At 37.7% G+C, this 21,085-nt stretch overlaps 3 protein-coding genes across 4 annotated transcripts in view; 1 reads left to right on the forward strand and 2 right to left on the reverse strand.

Moving 5' to 3' along the window:
• The window catches only part of a1cf (apobec1 complementation factor), a 259,844-nt gene that overhangs the window by 111,602 nt on the left and 127,157 nt on the right, over positions 1–21,085 (reverse strand). The window lies entirely within an intron of this gene.
• On the reverse strand, positions 4,094–15,714 carry g6pc1a.1 (glucose-6-phosphatase catalytic subunit 1a, tandem duplicate 1). The gene is made up of 5 exons (XM_051673790.1): positions 15,493–15,714; positions 13,252–13,361; positions 8,508–8,613; positions 8,325–8,440; positions 4,094–6,679 (listed from the first exon to the last, which is right to left on the reverse strand). The coding sequence occupies exons 1-5, from the start codon at positions 15,708–15,710 to the stop codon at positions 6,174–6,176; spliced, it is 1,056 nt and encodes a 351-aa protein (XP_051529750.1). The 5' UTR covers positions 15,711–15,714; the 3' UTR covers positions 4,094–6,173.
• LOC127426753 (glucose-6-phosphatase catalytic subunit 1-like) lies at positions 18,198–21,056 on the forward strand. Its single transcript, XM_051673768.1, has 5 exons — positions 18,198–18,458; positions 18,556–18,665; positions 18,775–18,883; positions 19,686–19,801; positions 20,078–21,056. The coding sequence occupies exons 1-5, from the start codon at positions 18,229–18,231 to the stop codon at positions 20,578–20,580; spliced, it is 1,068 nt and encodes a 355-aa protein (XP_051529728.1). The 5' UTR covers positions 18,198–18,228; the 3' UTR covers positions 20,581–21,056.

The raw sequence follows: 21,085 nt of genomic DNA on the forward strand, positions 1-21,085 counted from the left end.
CTGCTCACTCGGGTGACATGATTTCAACTGGTGACGAAGCCGGTTCCCCACCAGAGGAACCTTATCCGGGATTCGAGGATGAAATAGCACAACAACTCACTAAGGCAGACGCCTTAACGACAGAGGGTCAAAGACAAGAACTGCGGAAGTTGTTTCATGACTTCCTACAGATCTTTTCAAGGGATTCCAACGACTGTGGAATCACCAAACTCCATACAGTTCGTATCCCAACTGACCCAATTGCACCACCCACATTCGTATGCCAGTACAGGATTCCTTTAGCTGCCTACGAGTTGAGTACATGGGCTTATTGGTGGGTGCCAATGGCATTGAACCCCAAGCAGGGAGAGTTCAAGCCATCCAAAACATCAAAGCCCCAACCGACATGTCGGGACTCAGGAGCTTCTTGGGCATCTGCAACTACTCCAGACAGTTCATCGAGGACTATGCGGAGATAGCCAGGTCCCTTACTGAGCTCCTCTGGAAAGACAAGGTCTTTGAATGGGAAGACCCTCAAGAGCAGGCTTTCAGAGAACTGAAAGCAAAGCTCTGTTCAGCCCCTTGTCTTGCCTACCCAGACAAGGATAAGGAGTTTCATTTAGAGGCGAGCTTCTCCTCCCACTGCCTCAGCGCCGCCCTGGCACAGAGGTATGACAAAGAGAACCGAGTTGTTGCCTACACAAGCCGACCTCTGAGCAGTGTAGAGCTGAAATTCTCTGACTGTGAGAGAGCCCTCCTAGCCACAGTCTGGGCTGTGGAACACTTTTGCAGCTACATCAGGGGTCAGAAGGTAATCATTGAAACTTGCCACCAGTCTGTCTCCTTCCTCAATAGCCAGCAGCTAAGAGAAGGATGAGTGTCCAACAGTCGCATCGTGTCATGGATGATGGCACTACAAGGCTACGGCATCGAAGTCAGGTACGCTCAGAACCACAAGATGGCTTTGGGTCAGGGCCTGGCCGAGTGCCATCATTGTGACTGCGAAGGACAGACAGGTTCCCCGCCCTTCCTCGTTACCACTCCTTCTCTTCCCTCAAATCATCATTACTATGATGAAACTGTCTGTCAAGACCTCCCGAAGGTTTACGTGGATGGCTGCTCTTTTCACCATGAGAGCCAGACCCGAGCTGGAGTGGGCATAGTCTGGATCAATTACGTCGTTCATGCGCCAGACAGTTACCAACTTGGTGCAAAGACTAGCCAGTATGCGGAAATTGCCGCAGCACTCATTGTGTTGCAACAAGCCGCTAGGTCGGCTATTGTGCAGTTGGTAGTCTGCTCCAACTCTAACTACGCCTACCACAGTTTCGTCTCACACTTCCCCACGTGGAAAGAAAATGGCATGAAGAATGCCAGAGGTAAAGAGATCAAACACTCTGAACTCTTCTTGGCTTGTGACCAACTCGTGACCAACTCGTGACTGACCGAGGGATGACTGTGTATTGAAAGAAGGTCAAAGGTCATTCACAAACTCTTGGCCCCGACAAAGAGAGCAACGACGAAGCTGATCGTTTAGCTAAGCGAGGTGCAGTAGAGGGCCCACTATGGGAATTCAAGGAGGAATGGCTCCCTAAACCACTGTCTTGCTCGGTGAATGCTCTCACCCGTAGACAGGCAAGAGAGAACTGGGAAAATCCCCAAAACTGCTTGCAGACTGTGAACCTGGGTCGACAACCGGGCGACACAGACTTGAGTGCCATGCAGGAACAGGACCCGGTGATCCAGGCAATCCGGCAGCAGTTGATGGAACCTCAAACACAACAGGTCCTACCATCCTCTTTACAGGACTCAAAAGAACTAAAAGCTCTTTGTCAGGTACAACAACACCTGAAACTTTAGAAAGGCCTGTTGGTCTATGTTCCCGATGGTCCAGGTCCACCCCAGTGGGTCGTTCCGACCGACCATAGGGGGGGTGATGCTAATACATGCCCACGATGCTCCCATTGGAGGTCACAGGAGCTACAAAGCTACCTACTACAACAGGTGGCGTACTGGCCATTTATGCTCAAAGACACTAATGCCTACGTAAAGGGATGTTTGATCTGTTGTCAGTTCCGTCCTTCCCGGCCACTATATAAATCGGATAACACGTGTTATCAGCTCCATTTTGGATTTAACCCTCCATTTTGATTCCTTTGTTACCACACCTGGACACACACACACACACATACACACACTAGCATATAGCTCCACTGTTTGTTTAGGATTTCCTTGATTTTATTTTTTGGATTATATTCAGATAGTATTGGCTGTGTTCACTGGTTGGTGAACTAAATTCTCCCGCCTGTTTCGTCAGTTCCTTTGTGTGTCCGCTCATTTCAACCCGCACGTGGTATCAGCTCCATTTTGGATTTAACCCTCCATTTTGAACCTGATCCTCCATTTTGATTCGTTTGTTAACACATCTGGACACACACACACACACACACACACTAGCATATAGCTCCACTGTTAGTTTAGGATTTCCTTGATTTTATTTTTTGGATTATATTCGGATAGTATTGGCTGTGTTCATACTGCTTGATTATAATAAATCTTGTTATATTATAATAAGTACTCCTGTTTGTTTTTGTTTGAATATTGTGTTGAAGCCAACCTCTGCCACATGAAGAACTCCCAAGTTACCTCAGAGTACTATTATTTTATTGGTGTTAGAAACTAACTGTAACTAGATTACTATTAGATTTGTTTACCAATAATTTAACTAGTTTTTTGATTATTTTGATTAACAATTAAGATACTCAACCTACAGGGTAGATTTTGTTTTATGAGACTCAATCAGTAACTTGCTATCATTTTTCTCTTTTCAAAGAGTGGTGCCCCGAGAATAGAGTTTAATGAGTTAAATTCTATTTAATTATTATTTGATTATTCCATAATTAATAACAATTAATTATTGATTATTTCTGATAGTAAAACTGATTTAAACAACCAGTAGCACCTACACATCATTGTCCCGTCTGTCTTGTGTTTCGTGTATGTGCTTTGTGTGGGCACACGGTTCCGGTTGTTGGTTACTGCCATGCATGAGTTACCACCGTGCGCCCTCCGGTGATGTCACGGTCCTGTCACCTTGTCAGGTAGAGTTTTTGTCTGACGAGGACCGTGGCATCATCGTTCCCTGTTTGTTTTGGCCAAAGCATGTTTATATTTTGCCCTCATGTGTTTCAGGTGATGCTGGCACACGGAATCAGCGTTTCCATGGGAACCCTGATTGTTTCCATGGGAACGCTGATCATGACAACTTTCATCTTCGAGCGGCACTTGCCCCTTGTTTGTTTCCTGCTTATTTAAATCATAGCTTATGTAGTTCAATGTTGATTGCAGTCTAGCCTATGCTGAATGTGTGTGCTATCAAGCAACTAACCTTGCTCTCTTGTCTAGTTGGGGCTGTCTTGTGTATTTTTTGGTTGCCTGTCTCTGCCCGCATGTTGGGAGTTTGGTTACCTTCCAGCTTGCTGTACACTTGTTTCTCTGCACTCACGAAGCTTCGACGGAGGATTCCTCGTAGCAGCCGGTCCTGGGATCGCCAGTCTTCGCCAGCACAGTTTAAGTTTATGTTTATTGTTGTAAATAAATCCTTTGAACTGTTCCTCTGCCATTAGGTCTCTGTCACACACTTTCTGACAGGTGTGTGTGTGTGTGTGTGTGTGTGAGTGTGTGTGTGTGTTTGCATAATAATCAAATATTTCACTTGCAGCTGCATTTAAATATTAACCAGCTTTGCCCAGATTTCTCTTACTATCTTTTATAAATATTTAAATTTTGATCCTCCATGTGAGTTTGTGATGTAGAGCAAAGGGCAGAGCATTTTGTTTATGCGGTGGCCTGGAGAATCTATCCAGGGGAGAGCATTCCATTACATCACAGACTGCACAAACAGTCTTATCAATGTTTTTCACTCCTAACTGAAGGTTACATGTTGAATGTGTGCCACACAGCACAGATCTGTCCCCAAAAATGCACAGGTTGTTATTTGGTCACTTGCAAATAAGGCATACAAATGCATATATCCTACTGTAATTTGTTGTTTGCATGGAGTAAATGAATGCATTTCATAAAACAACCAGGAGGTTGTTTTTAATTAGTTCAGGAGTTTTAATTGAGGTCACATATACAGTATGTTTCAGTTAAGTATCAATGTTGTCTCACTTTTTTAAGAGTTTTTCATCAAGTTGTCCAAGGAGTAAAATAAATGTCTTCACTTAGCTGGGAAAAAAATGGGATTAAATAGGTTAATGCAATGCATAATTCATTTATTTTCAGTAATGTAGGAAGACACTGAACAAGGTCTCACTGTCAGTGAAAAATTAACGCATGCAATGAGTTTAAAATGCAAAAGCGAAATTGAAAGGAACATTATCAGCAGGTACAAACATTTATTCTCCCCTTTATATGTAACATTATGGGCAATTCGAGTCTGAAACAAGTAAAAGTGAAAGACATACATGTTACAATGATTTTTTTGCATGCATGCATGCATAAGGAAAGTTTAGAAGTTATGTATATTGATATGAAGATGCAGTACTCAATGAAAGAGTGTCAATCATAAAAAGATGTCAAGAGATATCCTACTTTAGTAGGTTACAGTAAACACTGATGTTTGGCTCCAAGTTTATAACTTTGTCAGTACAATGTCTATGTCAGACATCTTAGAGTCTTGAAGTACTGCAAATACTTACAAAAAAAGAAATGAAAAAAAAAAAAAGAATAAAAGAAAGATATGTCGTGTAACGTAAAAATGGCTTTATGCGGTAACATCTAAATTAGCTGGTTCCATTTAAGTCAAAAATATTATTAAATATGACTGAATAAACCTTACTACATTTGGTTACACCAATGATTTTTAAGGTTCTAACCAGCTTGTTCAAAACAGCTTGTTTTCACTTTCCAATACACAGTGCACACTGTACTGTACATTAGTTGATCATAATGGTTTATGCATCATTTTAAAAAATACATATTTTTACATTAAAAAAAAAAAAAAAAATTAAAAAAAATCTTAATCTTTACATAAGATTAAAAAGGGGGTTGCAGCTAACTCAACATTGCCTGGACATAAAAGTTCATCATTAAGTTCTTATAGGGAGTTTTTTTGTGAATTTAAAATAACCTTATCTGTAGGAAATGAATCTAATCTAATGTGTAGAATTTGCTTTTTGTTCTGTTGTTAGATTGGGAAGCACTGGAGGCTAATGGTACTGAAACTAACATAGAGCTGAATGATCCCAATAACAACAGTCAGCAGGAACAATGTACAAAACATGTACCTTATGTACAGAGCATGACTGAGAGACCTTTGAACATGTGAATTGAATGAATGTTGTTTAGTGAATGAGCTAGCTTTAAACCCATTTACAGATAACAAGATAAGCAGTTGTCATAATGTGAAGGAAATCTCTGTTGTAAAGTAGTTATGCCACAGTGATCTCATAAATATTATCCTGTGAAAACAATTTAGATCTACTTGTCTCATAATGCAGTGACTTAAATAGTTACTTAGGGAGAAAATATGGTCACACAGTGGTTTGAAACTGGTGGGGGGCAACCCAAAAATGTGTCGCATGCATCAGGGAAAATGATGCTAAATGCAAATAATAAAATGCAACTGTATAATCATGCATACTTGGGATAGTAAAATACATTTGGCTTATCCACTTTTTAAAGTCTTTTTTTGTTTTTTTTGTTGACTTGAATTCTGTGCATTCAATCAAACTATGGTATTTTGCAAATGGTTTTGGACAATGCACACAGGTTGCATTATATGCCCTTATCCTTAAAAGTTGGAACATTAATACATTTCAGTTTTTAACCAGGGACATTTTCATTTACTTTTGTACGCTAAACATTTTGGAGAGTATGTTGGATTGCCACTTTATTTTTTTATATAAATCTGTCTCCTTACGCAAAACCAGTTGAGAACCACTGAGCAGACTTAAATCAGGAGACTTCGGTCAGCAGTTTACATGAAAGTTTTGTTGCCACCCATCCTGTACATGCCCTCTATGAGGTATTTTTAATAACAGTGCATAACAGTCGTGCTCATTAAAAAAGTTTTTTGACCACTGCATTTGTATTGAAAAATTTGTATTAGCAGTTGCACAGCAAATCCGTGTCAGTCAAACTTCATGTATGATGTACCATTCAATGATTTGAACCATTTGAATATTGTGCTACATGTACTTTTCATATTTGCTTTTTGAAGAAAGCCAAGATGTCACACCAAGAACAAGTGCAGTGGGCACCACCAGAGCAGCAGCGCTCTTGCAGAATGACAGAAGGTAGAAAAGTAATTGGCTGTTCGAGGAAAACGTCACTGAGTCCAGAAGCTGTAGCAGTACCAATGATACAAAAATACATCCTGCACTGAAGGTGGCACTGCTGTTTTTCTTGGAGTTGTTGTAGCACGACAAGTGAAGACCTAGCCTCAAACCAAAAAGTGTTCCCATGTTCCTCAAAAGACTGGCAAAGGGGGTGGTGTCCATAAGGACCCAGTCGGGATTGATGCACCATTTCCAGGCCTTTGCCAAAGTCCACAGCAGATCCACACCCAGAGCTTTCAACAAAACATAGAAGCCCACCGCAAAGAGCAGCAGGAACAGAGTTATGCTGAAGTACTTCTTCAGACTAGCATTGTAGATCCACTGCACTCTGGAGGATATTTCTGCCACAACTATGCCTGACAACAAAAGAGCCACAAAAGAGTCTTTGCAACATACATAATTGAGGCTTTGTAAGGTTAAAGGAATAGAGGAAATGCAAAATTAATAAAAAAAATAAAGGCTCTTTACGCAGCACTTTGCTATACAACCGCAATTCATTGTGACCATGTCTGACAAGCTCCAAAAAAGATTACAAATAAATAAAGAAATAAACAAATAATCTAATTAGTAGGGCTGTCAATTGTCTAAAATGTTTTAATCAAATTAATTACCATAGAAGCACATGTAACGGGAGCCAGCTGATAGATAGCTGTGCAATGTGTATAAACCTCAATCTCCTGACCTCAAGAGGTGCACTAGCGACTGACACTAAAGGCTGTAGCCTTTAGCCTCCTTGTTAGCGTACCCGCCTCCCATGCTGGAGATGCCGGTTCGAGTTCCGTACGGAGCGGGTAGAACAGGAGTTTCACACACATGAAGTCTTAACTATTGTCTAAAAGCCAGACACATGATATATGGCTAGCTAGCTTGCTCCCAAGGGAGGGGTTGATGTGCCGCTTGAAGTTCAAACTACTTCAATTCTGACCCAGTTGCCACTGATCTTTCAAAGCATTAGCTAAGGATTACCAGACAATTCGGATGAAGTATCATTGCATGGTCAGTGCTAAAAGCAGAACAAGACATTGGCCATGTTCGGAATGTCATATTACCACTTTTCTGCAATAAGCAGATATGTCAGAAGCAGTAAGAGTAGTAGGGGCAGTATGTCATTCCAAATTTGCCGTTCTCTGCATCGTTTTTCATGACGCAAATCATGTGAATGTGGCTTCACGATTGCTGTAGCAAAGTAAGCCAAAGCCTGCTGACCGATTAATATTGTGGAGGATGAGGGTTTAAGAGATTTAATGCTGATTGCAATGAATACGCAACCTATGGGGACTAGTTTATTTCAGTTGGTCATCCTCCCAGTTTGACTTGGGGAAACGTTTATTGTTACTTGAGTTAGTGCTATATTAGTGCATTTCTGTCTTTATACTGAAGGCTTTGTTTGGAAAATGTTAATTCACATTATTGTTACATATTTTTTTCTTTTATTTTCTAAGAAGGAACTTGTGCATTTTCACCGGAAAAGAAATATAAAATTTCAACATGCGATTAATCGTGAATAAATATTTTAATCGACTGACAGCACTAATATATACTGTATATATACTGTATACATATACATATATCAATCATAATAATTTTAAAATTAAGACTGAAATATGCTGCATTGTTGTGGCAGACAAGTAAAGGGTTGATTAGACAATACAAAAGTGGCTTTAGGAGTCAATATATTTTTTGTTTTATTCCCAAATCACTGAACAAGCTTAAAATATGTTCCATCTGCGCTGTTTTTGATTGTTGTTCTATGTACATATGAGTCAGATGGATGCTTTTGGAGCATCTCTCTGGTTTTCAGCATATTAAACACAGAAGCTTGACAGCCCACGGTCACTTTCAATTGTTGTATGGAAAATAACTGTGTGAAGATCTTCTTTTGTGTTCCATTGAAAAAATAACAGCACATGGTTTGGAACAACATGTGGGTAAGTAATGACATAATTTTCATTTTTTGGGTGAACTTTTCATATAATTTATGTAAATAAAGAAGATACCTACCTGAAATAACTCCACTGACAACTTGGTGTGGGATATGGGCTGCCAGAAAGACTCTAGACATGCACACCAGTAACTCCACCAAACCCAGCAGCATCCACAGCATCAACTGTAAAAACCTAAAGGCAAATTTTCTGTAACAACACGTTTTCCAGACACAGATCTGTTCCCTCATCTCAGACCCACCTGTAATGTAGAGCAGGTATTTTTCTTTCGGCGACAATGGAAAGCACGGCTGTGACCATCATATACCCAATTCCTGCAGAGCCCATGGCATGACCCGATGGGCTTCCTGAAAGATAAGAACCAAACAAACATGGACAGTTAGCATGGGACAAAAGCTAAACAAAGGTTTTAGCCTTGCAAATAACAGAACATTAAAAAAAAATTATATAAATTGCTTAGTTGTGTGGAGTGCGGTCAAATCTACGGATGAAAAAACGATCACCGCGGTTGTTACAGAAATGTTGTCAGCACATACTGTATGCAGTCAACAAATCGATGATGAAAACCGAATGTTCAAAGAAAATGCGCTGAAAAGTTTACTTTTATTCACTATTCTTGAAGTGTCAGACTGGCATGTCTCATCTGTTCAGGGTCTGTAGGGCTCGTAAAAAAAGTGATAATGTGAAACTGAACCTGCAAATATCCTGATTATATTTGGTTCGATAGAGCTGTGAGTTAGTCCTCTAAATCACGAACAGCATCAACTCAGTTTGTTCTTTTTTGCCAATGATTACCTACACAAAAATCTGGCTCCTGCACTGGATATTTGCAGGACTAATTTTTTCCTCACTGAATAAAATGTTACTTTATAAAGAAAATTGAGAAATATAAATTTTGTTCTCTTTTTTTCCCTTCTTTTTTCTTTTTTTTTTTTTCAAAAAAGAAAATTTTATTTAAATGCATTCTTAAGTAAACATGACATTATATACAGTATGACCATTGTATTCATTTGTGGGTTGATATTGTGAGAGGGCTTGGTAGATCTAAAGGTTTCTCCTCAGTTTTCATAATTTGTAAACAATAGCCCTAAAATGTTGAAATTATTATTAAGTTTTTGTTGTTGTTGTTGTTGTTGTTTGTTTGTTTGTTTGTTTTTTCAGAGTAAAGTTGATCAAAAATTATTTGTTAGTTAAATGTATGTCATGTTTGTTTTTCAGCCAGATCTTATGAAGGAATTAATGGCCAGACCTTAAAATAATATAATTCAATATACAGTATACCCTAATATATTTTAATAAATGCACAGTATTAAGGGTGTTTTTTTTGTGTGTGTGTGTGTGTTTTTTTTTAAGTAACATGTTACTTGCAATGAAAGTGCTAGCTAAGATCAATACTAAAAAAAAAAAAACTGGCCCCCGCCAAGTTTTCATCTGGATAATCTGGCCCCCGCAAGAAAGTGGTTGAAGAGCCCTGTGGCTGTGGGACTCTCAATAAACACAATAAACAAACTGTAGTGATACCCCTATACCGAATGCTAGTATTTAATTAGGGGTTAAATAGTATCTGCCACTAATTGCACTGGGGTCCAAATACCTTCTAACAGTACTTGCCCTTAGTGCAAAGAAGATGCTTTTTGTTGCTATTTACACTTCTTTAATTTACACCAAAATTTCAAGATGTCAAATCAGAGTTTGTATGAAAAAGCAATTGTTGTTGAATTATCTGGTAATCCCTTGAGTCCCCAGAGGAAACACTGATGGCTCTATCATAGCTCAGGAGATTTAATGGAGTAGGTTTCTTTTAAATATAATCTTTTGGATTAGATGTTTATCTTAAAATTTTAATCATTAAAACAACCATCTAAAATTCACTCTAAAGCCTCGTCTGAATACGACACCATTTTACTCACTTTTGGTGCCCCCAGCTGGACATTTCACTGGAAAACTGCAGCCAAATGTGTCATACAGTACATACATTTTGAATTGAAAACATTTTGTTATTTTCACGTAAATTTCATGAGATCAGGCTGCCTAATTCACTCTAAATGTTGACATCCATTGTTTCCATGGCTTGTTTATGAGAGAAGCTCCTTCTCACATTTACTCGCACTTGACGCATGCGCAGAGTGCCATACACAAACCAGACACAGCGTTGCCAGGTTCTATCTTTTCATGCCCATTCATATACTGTGTATATATATATATATATATATATATATATATAATTTCGTCAATCAAACTAATTAAACTTATTGAACATATGCTTAGGAGAATTCGCTCTCTCTGCCTGAGAAAAATTTGTGTGATTGGTTCACACTGGAATATTTCAACAAAAGTAATTAGGTACCATTTAGACTTACAGTATACTTAAAACTTGTATTATTCCTGACAGCTAAAAGAATGACCACAATATATAAAGGTGGCAAATATTCTGTAATATTAGCAATGATATTTTTTGATATATAATCATATTTAAAACAATGGTTTCATATTTGTTTTTCAAATGTTACAATTGCTCAACAAATATTACAATGGGACTTCTTGTCCTAAACTTGATATTACAATATAGTTTTTCTCATTTTAAGTATATAAATGGCACTACAACATTTGGCACATATACAGTATATGATTTTTTAAACTTGTGGTAATGTGTGAGTTATGAAGGAAAATTTCATTTTTTTAACTTATGTTACTTTTAACTGCCCTGGTGTCTCCCACTATTTCTGAAAAGGTACACATTTATTATTTAACCTTGACAAACACTTCAAGCATTTACAAGAATAATGAGTAGGCTACTAGCATTATATCATGATTGTCTTCACATTTAGTTCAGTGATGTTTCCTAAAAGAAACTCTTCAAGTAAGAATACACAAACCAAAGTGCATCTCACCACTTCAAGACCAGGTTCAGCCAATCTCCAACCACAGCCACCCATATGAGTTTAACAGCAACATCTCTGCGCAGGTAAAACCAAATGGGAAAAAACACAAAGAAGGTGGTGTGGAGATCCGCCACTGAGGAGACCCACTGAAACATGTTCACATAGTCCCGGTACTCTGTCTGCAAATGGATGGCTAGATTCACCCCACAACTATGAAGCAGGTCCATCTCTGCAGGCTGAGAGAAGGAAAAGCAGGCTTGAAAAAAGGATAGCCAAAAAGCACGGGGCTGGATATCAAACTGAAAATCAAAGGCATCCTTCCAGACTTCGTCCTACTATCGGACCCCCGTTTTTTTGCTCCAGTTGGACTTTATTCAAGGCTAGATGTTTTTTTTGTTTGTTTTTTTTTTTTGCATGTCTGTTAGAGAACTCGGTGCCCTCAGATTTCTTGATCTTTGACCTGTGATGACACTGATGGCCAAACGCTGATAAAATGATGAGTGGACACAATGATTGCTTTTGTCTTCAAACAAATTCACCGTGATGTCACTATGACCTACAGTACATCTACATCTAAGAGTGAAACATTTAATGCAAATGACCCAAATCTAATGGAAATGACTGATTGGGCTGGACGGTGACCTTTTGTACCTCTGTAAATAGGAAAAAGCCATACTGCACTGTATTGTCCTGTATAAAAACTTAAATTATTTTACTGATAAAATTGTCCTTTCTTGTTTTGATCTGTGACATTTTGTGTTGTTGAAAAACCCAGCATTCAGACTTCAGCATATTACTGAACTTTGTGGCACTGTGCAACTTTTTCAAACAGTTGTTTCATTTGGGATCTTTAGACTGTGGGGCCCCAGACATTGGGGACATTGGGGCTAGTCCAATTGACTTGGGGCCATGAAGTGAGCCAATCAAATTTAAAATCAGTAAGACTCTTTCACTGATCCAATTTGACAAGCCTGTGCTAACTACATGAACCAGGTCTCAGTAAATTACTAAACCTTAAAACGTAGTACTGTATCAGTGCATGCAAGCTCTTTCAAACTACCATGTCTTGCAACTAGCCAAAGGCCCTGCACGGAGTACAGTTCAACTTGTCTTTCAGACATCACAGATCAATTTAATGATTGATTCACTTATTTAACACACATATAAACAATGCAACTGAAAGCAAATCAGAGATTGCTTATGCAAGCAGTTAAAAGAATGCCTGAGAGTGATAGCTTAGAGAGTGGATTAGATGTTTATCTTAAAATTCCTTCAGAGAAATAAAAATAAACACCGATAAGAAAATTGTTTACACAGTAAAAGTATAGAGATCTTCAGTAAATGTGGTTTGCATAGGTCAGTTAATTTGTCCGAGGAAGAGTTTAATGAGAAATTAGTTCATATTGTAATATTTCACATTGGTATCTTTGCAAATCTGTGCACGGTTTATGACATTGCAGCTATCTCTTCTGAAATTTTAGAGGAAATCCAAGTGAGATTACTGGGGTATTTTGTTCATGAGCAAAATATGAGAAGCAGCAGATTTAAGTCAAGGTCTCCTTTAGCTCTCCATTTAATCTAATTGCGGTCTAGGAGAACAATATTTGATATTAAAGACCTCTCGTTTGTGATTTTTCTTTCCTATGGGTCTTTTTAGGGGGAAAAAAAGGCTTAAGTAGAATTATCTAAGAGTGTACTGGTTACAACGTGACTACCAATGCCAAATACCATCACCCATTTAGGTAAATTCAAATTAGAATGAATTATTTTGGAAGCACGGAAGTCAGATCATATGTATACCATGTTAACTGGCCTAGAGTACCAATTCAGGTCAAGAATGAATAGGCACTTAGCAGAATGTGTAATAGTACTAGTGAGTAATATGAATGACTTCATTCATAAATGGCCCTTGAACTGGAACAGTAAGATAACCAGGGGACAGTCCCATTTCCACATGGGAGATTAGAAGAGCAACCTTGCTTAAACTGCATAACCATACAGAGTGCAAGACTTCATGTGGAGATAATAATTTAGAAAGAAATAAGTATGAGATTATGTACAGCCAACTGGTCATTAGCAAAAAAATAAACTTAATTACAGTACCTGGTCCGGTTTCACATGTGATGGGAAATTGTTGCAGTTCAGGATGTTTTAAAGGCCCGTAAAAATTTGTCTCATGCACCCACCAGTATGGCCTTTCACCGAATAGCACCCTTATGAATATACCACAAAATAATATGAAAGTAATTATATTTAGAAATCATTTCACTCTTGTTTATTTACTCTTCATTTATAAAAAGTCATTTAGAATAACTGTACAAAGGAAATGTAGAGTAATTTAATGATATTCTTTTAAATGCTCCTTTTATAGGGGAGACCAGCGGCAAATGTAACAGGAGACATCTGTAAGAGACTTTAAGGGATAGTTTACCCAAAAATGATCATTCTCTCAACATTTACTCACTCTCATGCTATCTCAATCTCTTATGACTTTCTTTCTTCTATGGAACACGAATGAAGATATTTTGAAAGATGTATGATGTGTTTTTGTTCATACAATATAAGTCAATGGGGTCCAAAACTTTCACACTCTATAAAACACATAAAGGCAGCATAAGGTAATCCATACGACTCGAGTGGTTTAATCTATGTCTTGTGAAGTGATACAATCACTTTGGGTGAGAAACAGACCAAAGTTTTAGTCCTAATTCCAATCTGGTCTCATAATGGATATGAATCTATATACTGTATATTTTTGCAAAACTTGTTATACGTGTCTCCAGGTACAATTCCCTGCAGTTTCCAGTTGAAATGAACACTAGAGGTGCAACAACAACAACTGTGTGTTTTATTTCCTTTCACTAAAATCATGACTTCAATGGCTGATTATGACTTTATAAATACATATTTTTCTCTCTATTACTCAGACCCTGCTTTTTTATGATACCGCCACTCTAACTTTAACTCTAGCATATCTTTTGAAAAATTATAAATTTTAACATTTGTATTACACACCCACCAACATACAGTATCTAAATTTATTCCAAGACAATTGGCTTGCGCAGTAGCTCACTTAATAGAGCATTGAACTTTGAATAAGAGGCTGTGGTTCAAGTCCAGCCATGAACTGAAGCTTATATGTGACACAATGTGGTTGCTTCAGAAAATGTGCATTTTGCTAATGCATTTTAAAACACTATTGATTAGGTTTAGGCACTGATTAGGTAAGGATGTCATTTTTAACATCTCATTTATATTTTAAAACACTTTTAGTTAGGTTCAGGCAAAAGTTTTAGGATAGATAGGTATGTTTTAATCATTAAAACAACCATCTAAAATTCACTCTAAAGCCTCGTCTGAATACGACACCATTTTACTCACTTTTGGTGCCCCCAGCTGGACATTTCACTGGAAAACTGCAGCCAAATGTGTCATACAGTACATACATTTTGAATTGAAAACATTTTGTCATTTTCACGTAAATTTCATGAGAACAGGCTGCCTAATTCACTATAAATGTTGACATCCATTGTTTCCATGGCTTGTTTATGAGAGAAGCTCCTTCTCACACTTACTCGCACTTGATGCATGCGCAGAGTGCTGTACACAAACCAGACACAACGTTGCCAGGTTCTATCTTTTCATGCCCATTCATATACTGTATATATATATATATAATTTCTTCAATCAAACTAATTAAACTTATTGAACATATGCTTAGGAGAATTCGCTCTCTCTGCCTGAGAAAAATTTGTGTGATTGGTTCACACTGGAATATTTCAACAAAAGTAATTAGGTACCATTTAGACTTACAGTATACTTAAAACTTGTATTATTCCTGACAGCTAAAAGAATGACCACAATATATAAAGGTGGCAAATATTCTGTAATATTAGCAATGATATTTTTTGATATATAATCATATTTAAAACAATGGTTTCATATTTGTTTTTCAAATGTTACAATTGCTCAACAAATATTACAATGGGACTTCTTGTCCTAAACTTGATATTACAATAAAGTTTTTCTCATTTTAAGTATATAAATGGCACTACAACATTTGGCACATATACAGTATATGATTTTTTAAACTTGTGGTAATGTGTGAGTTATGAAGGAAAATTTCATTTTTTTAACTTATGTTACTTTTAACTGCCCTGGTCTCTCCCACTATTTCTGAAAAGGTACACATTTATTATTTAACCTTGACAAACACTTCAAGCATTTACAAGAATAATGAGTAGGCTACTAGCATTATATCATGATTGTCTTCACTTTTAGTTCAGTGATGTTTCCTAAAAGAAACTCTTCAAGTAAGAATACACAAACCAAAGTGCATCTCACCACTTCAAGACCAGGTTCAGCCAATCTCCAACCACAGCCACCCATATGAGTTTAACAGCAACATCTCTGCGCAGGTAAAACCAAATGGGAAAAAAAACAAAGAAGGTGGTGTGGAGATCCGCCACTGAGGAGACCCACTGAAACATATTCACATAGTCCCGGTACTCTGTCTGCAAATGGATGGCTAGATTCACCCCACAACTATGAAGCAGGTCCATCTCTGCAGGCTGAGAGAAGGAAAAGCAGGCTTGAAAAAAGGATAGCCAAAAAGCAGGGGGCTGGAGATCAAACTGGAGATACAAAGGCATCCTTCCAGACTTCGTCCTATCGGACCCCCGTTTTTTGCTCCAATTGGAATTTATTCAAGGCTAGATGGTTTTGTTTTGTTTGCATGTCTGTTAGAGAACTCGGGGCCCTCAGATTTCCTGATCTTTGACCTGTGATGACGCTGATGGCCAAACGCTGATAAAATGATGAGTGGACACAATGATTGCTTTTGTTTTCAAACGTATTCACCGTGATGTCACTATGACCTACAGTACATCTACATCTAAGAGTGAAACATTTAATGCAAATGACCCAAATCTAATGGAAATGACTGACTTGGGTTGGACGGTGACCTTTTGTACCTCTGTAAATAGGAAAAAGCCATACTGCACTGTATTGTCCTGAATAAAAACTTAAATTATTTTACTGAAAAAATTGTCCTTTCTTGTTTTGATCTGTGACATTTTGTGTTGTTGAAAAACCTGAAAAATTACTGAACTTTGTGGCACTGTGCAACTTTTTCAAACAGTTGTTTCATTTGGGATCTTTAGACTGTGGGGCCCCAGACATTGGGGACATTGGGGCTAGTCCAATTGACTTGGGGCCATGAAGTGAGCCAATCAAATTTAAAATCAGTAAAACTCTTTCACTGATCCAATTTGACAAGCCTGTGCTAACTACATGAACCAGGTCTCAGTAAATTACTAAACCTTAAAACGTAGTACTGTATCAGTGCATGCAAGCTCTTTCAAACTACCATGTCTTGCAACTAGCCAAAGGCCCTGCACGGAGTACAGTTCAACTTGTCTTTCAGACATCACAGATCAATTTAATAACTGATTCACTTATTTAACACACATATAAACAATGCAACTTATGCAAGCAGTTAAAAGAATGCCTGAGAGTGATAGCTTGTCCTTTGACTATTTTCGGAACAGAATGCTTAACTGGATTGTTGTTGATATTTTGCCCTTGTTTTCCCAAAAGTCACAAATGACGTAGGATACAGATTGATCAAACCAGAAGTGTTTGTTTGAGATAAAGACAACATACAAACAAACAAACAAACAAAAACAAAAACAAAAACAAAAAAACAACTAAAAAGGACATTTTAATTGGGCCACATTGATTTAGTTAGAACACTTAACTAAAATGAAATAAAGCAAACTGCTTATTGCTACTTAATTTTATTGCATTCTATCCATTTAAACGTATAAAATTCAAGTTTACGTAATCCATTCCAACACGCAGTTGGAACTGCATGAATGCTTTTTGTGGTGTTAATGTAGCATTAATGAAGCAGGGGATTTCTGTTTCCCGGCATGCTTTGTGTGGAACTGGATGAAGAAAAAGTGTTGATTTTTTTGTATGTATTTTTGAGCAAGATGAGAATAGGAAGATATTTGTTAATGTTTAATGTTCTGTTATATTGGTCTTAAAAAAAGAGTGTGGGTTGTGCTGAAGTTTTGGGGGTTATCATTGTGGTGAAGAATGGGGCTTGTGCTTAGCTTGAGGATGGACTTCCTCTTTCAAGTTATACTTGTTTCTATAAGCAGTAGTTAATACATTGACAGTGAGTGCAACAGTTGCACTGCCGTTACACTTGCTCACCTGGCATGTATTAAATATATACTAAAATAAATTAAGTTGGTCCTACATAAGAAATGTTATTAAATATACCTTAGTTAATTGAGTTTGACAAACCTTATGAAGTTGAGTTAAATCTACTAAGCACATTAATTTGATCTAATTGAAATAAATTATGTTGACTCAATGCAACTGACTTAATCTGAATGAAAGACATTCATTATATCAATTGTAGAAAGTTTCTACAAGTAAGGGTAATACAATTTTTGAGTGTTTTCTTATGCATGAGAGACATTATTAACTCATATACAGTATAAAAGTGAATCTCACAAAGCCTGTCAAAAACATGACTAGGTCAATGAAATTATAATTTCTGGGGGAAATGTTGTGAAAATATTGTGAAACAAAAAAATCTTTTATTTTTATTTTCTTCAAAAATAGGCTTCTTTTTCTTTATGCAAAATATAATTTCGATGTTTTTGAGAGATTCACCGATAATGTATAATTTTATGCAAACCGAAGTTATAATAAAATCTATAAGACAGACACAGTTACACATGTTCACTGAAATCAGTAACCAATAAACAGAGTCTGGATGTGTTTCTAAGGTCACAGGAGTTCAGTGATCTACTGCTACGTCTTTTCTACGTCCTTTCTCTCCTAAACTTGTTTGTGCGTTATCTCTCCTGACAGGACAAACATGCTCTTAACTCATTTTTTTTCTGTTCTCCTCTGTGTTTTTTTACACATGTGCAAGGTTCAAAGATCATTTTGTCCATGCGTCGTGGTGGTGGGCCTGCTAGTATAAAAACAGAAGGTAGGCGGTGGAGCACTATCACTCTTGACTAGATTGTCAACAAATTGCCTTAGAGAGCATCTAAAATGAATAGTGTGATGGATACACTGCATGGGTTTGGGGTGAGTAGCACCCAATACCTGCAAACCCATTACAAAGATGCCCAGGGATGGTTCCTTTTTGTCTCCTTTGCTGCAGACCTGAGAAATACCTTCTTCATCTTCTTTCCCATCTGGTTCCATCTAAAAGAATCAGTTGGCATCAAGCTTATCTGGGTGGCTGTGATTGGAGATTGGCTCAATCTGGTCTTTAAATGGTAAGCATAGGGACCAATAAACCAAAGGGATTTCACTATAAATAATATCATTTTAACAGTTTATCTGAAAAACTGATTGTTGATTTGTGCATTGAAGGATCTTGTTTGGAGAACGTCCATACTGGTGGGTCCATGAGACTTCCTACTACACAAACAGCTCTGCTCCACACATCGAGCAGTACCCCATGACCTGTGAGACTGGCCCAGGTGCGTCTTTCACACTATAGTAGTATCGGATCACACTGTTGTACTCTTCAGAATTTTCTCGTTATGCATCAAAAGACCACTTTCATCACTTAGTTGCGTCTTCATGCAGGTAGCCCATCTGGTCACGCTATGGGTGCTGCTGGTGTCTACTACGCCTTGGTCACCTCCATCCTGGCCATAATGCTGAACAAGGAGAAGAAAACGTCATCCAAGAGCCTGTAAGTCAGCTTTTAAAATCAATGAATCACATTTTAATTAAGCTACTGAATGCTTCCACAATTGCATGATCAGTTAAAGTGGGGTCCAAATGTCAAAATCATATTATCAGCATAACAATTTGTGTGAAAGTTTGAATTGGAAAACTTATATTTTTGAGAACTCTAGCAGGCACAGACTCCATATGTTGGTGCCAAACCTGATAATCCATGATATTCCAGCATAAGAATTTTCTGTGCTTGAAATGAAAGCAAATCAAATTGACCATTTGCATATTGACATTGTGTTATGGAGTTAAAACAAAGTCACAATTTTGCTTATTTGATTAGAGGCTTAGTAATAGTGCGGAAACTGATATATTTCTTATTTGTTAAATTTTCAAAATCCCCAAACTTTCTATTTGACTTTCTATGTGAGTGGCGCGCTCACCCGACAAATAATTACAGCTCAAATAATACACAAGTTTTAACAGAAGAATAAATGTAAGTGCTTTTAGAAAGCTTCCAATTTTTGCCTTTAAACCCTCCAAACATTTGGTCCCCATTCAATTCCATTGTATTTGCCTCATTGTAACCTTGATTTTTTTTTTTAAGAAAATAACGAGTTGAAATTATTTTTCATGGTAATCAACATTATGCCACAAATGCTGTCGATTAATCCTAACTTATACTGAACCCGGAATATTCCTTTAAGAATGTTTGTTTCAAAACAGATAAGTAATTGTAAAGTGAGTTATGAGAAAACTACCATGCCTCTACTGCAAAACAACGAATTTATGAAATCCTGTCTATTTTTTTTAATCAGGTACTTGCGTGGTTCATTCTGGACTCTCTTCTGGATGGTCCAGGTCTGTGTATGTCTCTCCAGAGTCTTCATTGCTGCCCATTTCCCCCATCAAGTTATCGTCGGTGTTATTACAGGTCAGCATCTCACAAAACAATCCATTTACAGATTCATCTTAAAAAATTTGTCCACCTTAAAATGTTTACATTCATGCAATTGGCAGATGCTTAATCCAGTACGACTTACAGTGCATTTACGACTTACATTTTATCGAACTGTGTGTTCCCTGGAAATCAAACCCATGGTCTTTGCACTGATAGCACAAGACGAGCAACAGGAACACAAAAGAAATGTTGAAAGTTTTGAGTTTGTTGAGTTTTTAAAATTAAATGATTTATTCTTGTTTTTTCCAGGCATGATTGTTGCAGAGGCCTTCAACAGACAAAAGTGGATCTACAACGCTAGTCTGAAAAATTACTTCAACATTACATTATTCCTTCTCTCTTTTGCGGTGGGCTTCTATGTGCTCCTTAAAGCTCTGGGTGTGGATCTCCTGTGGACCCTAGAGAAAGCCCAGAAATGGTGCGTCAATCCAGCCTGGGTCCATATGGACACCACCCCCTTCGCCAGCCTGTTGAGAAACATGGGCACCCTCTTTGGTTTGGGACTCGGCCTTCACTCACCACTGTACACTGAGAGAAAGAAGAGCAGCAATGCTAGTGTCAGGATTGTCTGTATTGTCACCTCTCTCTTCCTGCTGCATCTCTTCGATTCCATCAAGCCTCCGACACACACGGCTGCTCTCTTCTATCTGCTGTCTTTCTGCAAGAGTGCCACCGTTCCCCTTGCCACAGTCAGCATCATCCCATACTGTGTGTCTGGAGCTCTCGGATTACACAGCAAGAAGCAGCTTTAAGCTGGGAAAGAACTCTACAAGACTGTAAGACAACTACGCAACAATTTACAGTATTTTTTAAACTAGTTAGTTTTCACAATTCATCCCATCAGTCAAAGGAACAATGCCGTAATGATCAACTTTAGACTTTTTGAAATGTGTTTTCTAACTAAAGGGAAGCAGATAACTAGAGTTTAAATTAAGCACTGTTATATTGCAAGTATTGTTAAGGATTGTGTTTTGTTAGAAAAAAAATTATTTGTACCTTTTGTTAAAGGTTGTATAACTTATATCTTTGTGCTTTTGGATCTACAAGAAAAGGTCTGTTTAAACGTAAGTGTTTTTGCTTAAGTTCTTTTTTGAGAACTAAAAGACTATATATAGGAGGACAAATTTTGTTCTCCCTAAGAATTATATATTTTTTTTAGATGTATTTTCTTTAATATTCTATTTTTGGAAAATGTTTAGGTCATTTTTAATAAAACACTGAAAATATACTTTGTCCCGTCCTTCTCCTTTGTCGCAC

The sequence above is a fragment of the Myxocyprinus asiaticus genome, chromosome 36 (genome assembly GCF_019703515.2).
Source record: "Myxocyprinus asiaticus isolate MX2 ecotype Aquarium Trade chromosome 36, UBuf_Myxa_2, whole genome shotgun sequence".
NCBI lineage: Eukaryota > Metazoa > Chordata > Actinopteri > Cypriniformes > Catostomidae > Myxocyprinus > Myxocyprinus asiaticus.